General features: G+C 49.8%; 1 protein-coding gene across 1 annotated transcript in view; it reads right to left on the minus strand.

Moving 5' to 3' along the window:
- Positions 1–6,640, minus strand: part of ajuba (ajuba LIM protein) — a 9,674-nt gene extending 3,034 nt beyond the window's left edge. The window contains exons 1-4 of the mRNA XM_044097226.1: positions 4,275–6,640; positions 941–1,042; positions 763–830; positions 612–674 (exon numbers count right to left, since the gene is read on the minus strand). Coding sequence (XP_043953161.1) covers positions 612–674; positions 763–830; positions 941–1,042; positions 4,275–5,634 — 1,593 coding nt within the window. The 5' untranslated portion in view covers positions 5,635–6,640. The remainder of the gene's footprint in view (positions 1–611; positions 675–762; positions 831–940; positions 1,043–4,274) is intronic.

Consider the following 6,640-nt stretch of genomic DNA (forward strand, 5'->3'; position numbering starts at 1 on the left):
ACTAGTTGGATAAAAAAAAAAAAAAAAAGGATGGCAAAAAGGAACTATGGAAGGAATAAAAGAAGATAAAGTCAGCGCATAAGAGACAAAGAACGTAAAGAAATACTTTTTTCTTTTTTAGGCTGTAAGCTAAAATGTCCAGACTCTGGAAAGTTGCTCTCTAGATAAACATCTCCAGCTCTCCTCACACTTTGCCCCTCAAACTCCTCATGTGAAGTTGGGTTCCCGTGGCTCACAGGCCGCCTTCTATTAATAAGCACGACTTGGTTCATATAAGGTAAAAAAAAAAAAGAAGTCTGCAGATAATCACTGACGAGCCTTAAGTCTTTATTTACCAAAAAGCCAAGGCAAACATTCCAGGCCAAATCTTATCGTGGGAAACCAAAGAAGTGGCAACAGAGAGACGTCAGCGCATTTCTCCGTCCCCAGGAGAATGGCTTCAAAGGGGATTGTGGGAAACGAGGGGATGTGCAAAGTCATCGTAGGGGGAAGAAGAAGAAGAAGAAGAAGAAAAAAAAAACGTTACCCAATGCAAGATTGGTGGAGCTTGGATGGGATTTTGTTTAAATCTGACATAATCGTCCCTGGGTGTGAGCGTGGAAATGTCTCACCTGCTCCAGAATGAGGTGACCACACACGCTACACTTCTCAGCAGCCGCCTGGAATCCCGAAAACTGTAATTAAAAAAAAAAAACAACACAAGAGATTAGAGTTCATCCCGACTCCAAAGGCGTCAAAACACGTCTGGACCTCAGCTCTCACCATGTAATCCTCTTTACAGTACACAGAGCCGTTGACATTGTAGAAGTCCTTGTTTCTCAGGGTCCGACCTGCAGAGGGGTCACGTTTTTTTATTTATTTATTTTGATTTAAAAAAAAGAGAGAGGGGGGAGTTATTAACGAAGGGCGTGGCGCCGACCCTGCAGGAGACGAGACTCACCGCAGGAGACGCAGGTGAAGCAGCGAGTGTGATAGAGGTGATCCTGAGCCTGGCAGGCGTTATCCGCCCCGTACACACCTTTCCCACACTTCACACAGGTACCTACGGTTGGTTCAGGGGAGAAAACACACACACACACACACAGTGGTCACAAACAGGCGTTTAGTGGCGGCTCCTGTTTACGACAGCATTCCAGGAGGATGTGTCCTGAAATCCAGCTCCACACACACACACACACACACACTGTCAACACTTGTAAATCCTCCCGTTCGCACCACCTGGGGGATTTTCACGCGGCTGAAGCCCGGCTCCTCATGCCAGGCTGTTTGCTCATCCACTCATGCGTCTGTTATTAAAGGGGAAACTCCGCCGGATCCCGCTCTCGGAATAGAGCGCCCTTTCTTCCAGGAGTTTGGAGCTCAAGACGGGCCCTTTGAGTTTTACTCAAACACCGACATTTAGAGCGATTTGGGATGTTTGTAATGACGGGGCTTCTTCAATTCGCTCCGGCAGCCGGAACTTGTTCATTTTTCATGAGTCCAGGTCAAATTTTCTCCTCGTTAAGACGACGGGGAAAAATGATTCGGGGGGCCAGATTTACCGTCTACGGGGGACGCCGGCGTCACGTGGACCTGTACAGTGGTGTTACCGAGCAACAAACCACGCCTCTTTTCTAAAGTTGGACCCTTAAACTGGGCTCAAATGAGAAAGGGGTTGTTCTCTCATTCTACACTGCAAACACTCAAAATCTTACCCAGTATTTTTGGTCTAGTTTCTTCTTCAAATATCTTAGCACACTTGAAATAAGAAAAACTAACTTAAAAGTAACTTTTCAGCAAAGATGTAGGAGCTTGAGTCAATAAATCCTTGATATTGATGGAATAAGTCCCAGCTTTAAGTAGAATAATCTGCGTGTGGAACTGGTACATTTAAAAAGAACAAAACATGAATATTTAGTTAAAATTAGAGCGAGCTTCTACATCTTCCTGAAACGTTACTTTATCTTATTTCAAGTGTACTAAGACATTTGAACCAAAAACCAAAAATACTTCAAACTCCGGGTTTTTTTTCAATGTACAATGATGAGACGGCAGTGGCAGCATGATGCTGAGGGCTTGTTTCACTGCTGCCGGTGAAGAGGAATAAAAACCATCTGTGAATTCTTGAGCCTACTCAAGATTATCGGCTGAAATGTGTGGGTGAAACTGGAGTCTGAACGTCTTGGCAGCCAACACGTCAGAAGCGTTTCTGTAACGACTAAACTGAAGCCTTCAGCAAATCATCCACGCAGCAGAAACAGATGAAGAAATATCGACTTGTCAGAAGCGGCGCTGCGTCTTACGGCAGCGTGTTAAAAACGTGAAGCAGAGGCGGCCGGTGGTCCGACAGTCACTCCTTCCTGTGATCTATTTACGGGCGGCACTGAGCGCTTTTTCCTCCTGCTTCTCATGTGGTTGAGGGAGTGCCACACAAATCAAAAATTCCTCCTCGCTGCTGCTGCTGCTGCTGCTTTGGGCTTCACACCGACTCTTTGATGTCTTACAGAAAACTCAAGTCTGTGCCAAAGCCCAGAAAAAAAAAAAAAGAAAAGAAAAAAACCCCAAAAGATGGTAGCTGAGACTTTAAATATGCCCCAAATCGCTACACGCAACAGTGAGACGAAAAACAACCGCATGAGGTGCAGCGGCTGGGGAAGGTATTTATACTCCATTTTGTCACGTTTAATGTATTCTACTGTGGTTTTAAAAAATAGAGAATAACTGTATATGGATGGAAAATGATATATTGTAAAAAAAAAAAAAAGCTAAAAATGGGGAGGTCTGGCATTCTGAACACGGTAGTGGCAGCATCATGCTCTGGGGATAATCTGATGAAAACCAGCCAGAGTTTGCCAAAGACTTGAGAACTTGCAGCCAGAAAGCTACGTTACAGTATTCAAAGTCTGGTAGGGAATTTTAGCTGTGATCGCAACAAAATGGAGTGAAAATGCACACCACACTTTTCAGATGTTATCGACAAAAAATTCTAATCAAAATCTTTTGGTGCGACGCTACTTTTTACTGATCTATCGCAGAATCAAAAATTTAAACGTGGTTGTGACGTGGCGGACAGAAAATGCTCAGAGGGGCGTGGGGGGGGTCAGGAATCATTTTTACAAGGCGCCGTGAGGAGGAAACATGGTGGGCGGATCTAACTGGACGGTTAAATTAGTTCTGCCTTTTTTTTCTGTTTCCACTTTCTGTTTCAGCTGAAGAGGGGAGTTTCCCCGCAGGTGTGTGTGCGGGTGTGTGAGAGCGTCTGTCTTCAGTGGCCCGGCGCAGCACCGTGTTGGATGTCCCCTCCGGGCACACATACCTGAGCCAAAAAACAGGCTGCAGCACCCCGCCCCTGCACACGCCAAGGCTGTGTTAAACACACACACACACACACACACACTCTAACACTGCATTGCTGTGGCCTAAAGTCACTCGAGGTGGGCGAAACACACCCTGCCACAGGAACAAAAACCACACACACACACACACATACAGAGAGGAAGGCTGAGTCTTAATCTTGTGTGACTCAGTAATGGCCAGAGCTGTCTTTATATGGAAGCATGTAATTTGTGTTACAGAGGAATGTTTGTCACATAAAAGCTGTGAGGATTCGGCGCATTACAAACGCAGACGCCTCGGTAAATTTGCCTCATCTTTAAAGTCACACAAAAGCTTGAAAAATCATTTATGTGCTACTTTGACTTTGTTTCATTTCTTCCCCCCCATTTTTTTTTAAACATATTTGACTTCATCTCCGTTTGTCTGGAGTCGTTTTCTGAAGCCCGACCACTTCTTTTCTTTCCTCGACGCGCTCTGACCCTGCAAGTCTCTGCAGGTTCCTGCGGCAGCATCCAGAGAGCCAAAATGCTGCTTCAGCTATTAATCTGTACATCTCTCCATGCAACCCCTTCATTTAGAGGGAAACCTGTGATCCGACACCAGACGGCAGTAATAACACGGCGAAGGCAGGCAGACGCTGGATGACCCAACACGCGATTCTGGGAACAGTGGCTAAAACTGGGGCTGCGGTTTGATGCACCGATCCTAGTTTTCCTGGCCAACGCAGACCGCCAATTTTTTCTTTCAGGCCTGAGATTCCAACTTTCACTTTTTTTTTTTTGCAGGAAGATGATAGAAGTTTTGAATGCACCACAAAAAAATAAAACACAAACAAACAAAAAGACACCGATACCGATGTTAGTGCCGATATATCGTGCATCTCCAGTTAAAAACATTGAAATATCATCATGTCTCTTCCTACTAAGCACCTCAAAACTTTAGCTGAAAAATATTCTCACCAAAGAACTCCTGCCGGTTCTCCGCCGTCTCTCTTCCAGCTGCACCGGAGTCTTCCTGAGGTCGGACCGGCCCGGTGGCCGTCGCCGTCCCCGGTGAGGGTAGAGGCTGGTCCTTCAGCCTCAGGCCCTCCATCAGCCCTCCGCCTTCTCGGGCAGCATCCCTCAGGAGAAGCCGGGTCAGCTCCTCCTGGTAGCGGGTTCCGGGCAGGTCCGAGTACCGGGCCGCCTCTTTCCCTCTCGCCGCCTGCTTGTCCTCCCACCAATCGGGGCCTCCCTGGTAGCAGGCCGCCGCCGGGCTTCCCACCGCAGGTGGGTAGGAGTGGCGGCTGTCGTACGGCCCCGGGCGGCCCCCTCCCTCCAGGTACTGAGTCCAGGCCTCTGCGGCGGTGACCCCGGCTCTGCCTGGAGCGCCGTACCCCGCCGCAGACCCTCCAGCCTGCATGGGCTGCTGCTGGACGGAAACAGAGTAGCGGGAGTCGTAGCCCAAGCTGATGCCGCTGGTTCTGTTGCTGCTGCAGCGGCTCCCCATGGGGCTGCCCCCGCCCCCGCCGCTGGCCGTGCTGGAGGCGAAGCTGGACCTGGGGCTGACCAGCACCGACTCCTGCAGGCTGAACGACGAACACGGGCTCAGGGTGGGACCGGGCGGGTAAAACAAACCCACGTTCCCCCCTCCGGGTATATCAGAGGGGCGATGGGGCGGATGGGACAGGGAAGCGGGTCTGGGGTTGTCCCACACTTCACCCCCGGTGCTGAGGCGCTTGTACAGCAGGGCCTCTTGCAGGGAGAAGCGCTTGTGCCTCTCGGGCTCAGAGTTGTAGCCCTGCTCGGCCGACCCCCCTCTGGGAGCGGACCCATATCCCAGAGCAGCAGGGTACAGCGGCGGGACGGAGTGGGGCGGCGGCTGGGACAGGAGCTGCTGCCGCCTGACCAGCTGCTGGAGCTCCAGCGAGTACCGCCGCTGGTTGAGAGAGGCCTTGGAGCCCCCACGGGGGTCAGCGTCAGGGGTCAGGCCCGGGTGGGCCTCCACTCCGTCCGTCAGGTAGCAGGAGGCTCGCTGCTGGGAGGAGGGCCGCCTCAGTTGTGCCAAGGTGGAGGGATGCAGCGGCTGCTCCCCATCGGTGCCCAACGTGGAGGAAGACTGTGTCGCCGGGGCTCCCGCGTCGCTGGTGGTGGAGGAGAACTGGGCGGGCCTGGAGGGCGAGGCGGCCGCGGAGCCGGGAGCAGACGCTCCGGAGATGTTGGCGTTGCTGTTGTTGGAGTTGTTGGCGGAGTCGTGTTTCTTCTTGGAGCTGTTGAACTTCACGCTGCCCGAGTCGGTGAGCTTCAGCTTCCCCAGCAGCTTGCTTATAGGCCGGTCCATGATGGGAGCCTCCGGGGTTACAGTGTCTTCCTTTATGCTACAGAGCAATAACTCAGATACAGTGTGAGGGAGATGTACAGCAGAACAAAAGATGCTCTAATAGGGCTACACTTGAAATGATTTGAATCAAACTCTAAAAAGAAAAAAAAAAAAGAAATATTCTTGAAATCACAAGGACAACTTCTATACACGCAATAAATACAAAGCTGATAAATAAAAACAAAAATATTCTTAAGACATTTCAAGAGTCTAACATGATTTAAGTCCACGTGTGGAAAACCCACAGACACAGGTAGGCTCCATAAAACACAAAGAATTCAAGCCAGTCCAGCCAGGAAATAAGACAAACATGGACACTTCGTCGTGACCTATGGAGGGCTTCCTTTGTCGACCCTCCACATCTGCAAGACTTCAACCCTCTGAAATCCACTCCACCACAGTCTTCTCAGTGTCCAGTTTCTTTCTCTTCTCTTTGAAAACACAAAGCAGAGAGGTTCAGCAGGATGCGGACCGTCGCCTCTTCATGTGGGTCCAGTGTAGACGAGAAAATAAACCCGTTTGTGCTCAGATAGTCGACTTAGCCGACGTCTGCCGTTCATCTCATGTGCTCACAGTAACATTATACTGGCTTTAAAGAGAGGGGAACAGAAAAGATACACACGGGACACTGGCTGGACTCCGTCCGTACGTCCGTCCATCCGCTCGGCTCGGCTCCGATTCGGCTGGTTTAATCATTCCCGATTCAAAGGGAAAGAAGAAGAAGAAGAAAAGGAATCCAGTTCGGGACTCGGTGTTAGTAGCAGAGAAGTTTGGAAAGAAGCAGGAATGATTTGAACCGGCGCTCCGTTACTCCTGGTCTCCCAGCAGACCGGTGCTGAGCTAAAACTAGTCGGTCCAGATAAATAAAATCCCTCCCCGTGAGCACCGCATAGTCCAACAACTTTGTCTCTTTCTTTCCCCTCAAATAATAACTTACCTCCCCCTCCTTTTTTCACTTAGTTTTTGC

Source organism: Gambusia affinis, linkage group LG18, assembly GCF_019740435.1.
Source record: "Gambusia affinis linkage group LG18, SWU_Gaff_1.0, whole genome shotgun sequence".
In the NCBI taxonomy this organism is placed as follows: Eukaryota; Metazoa; Chordata; class Actinopteri; order Cyprinodontiformes; family Poeciliidae; genus Gambusia; species Gambusia affinis.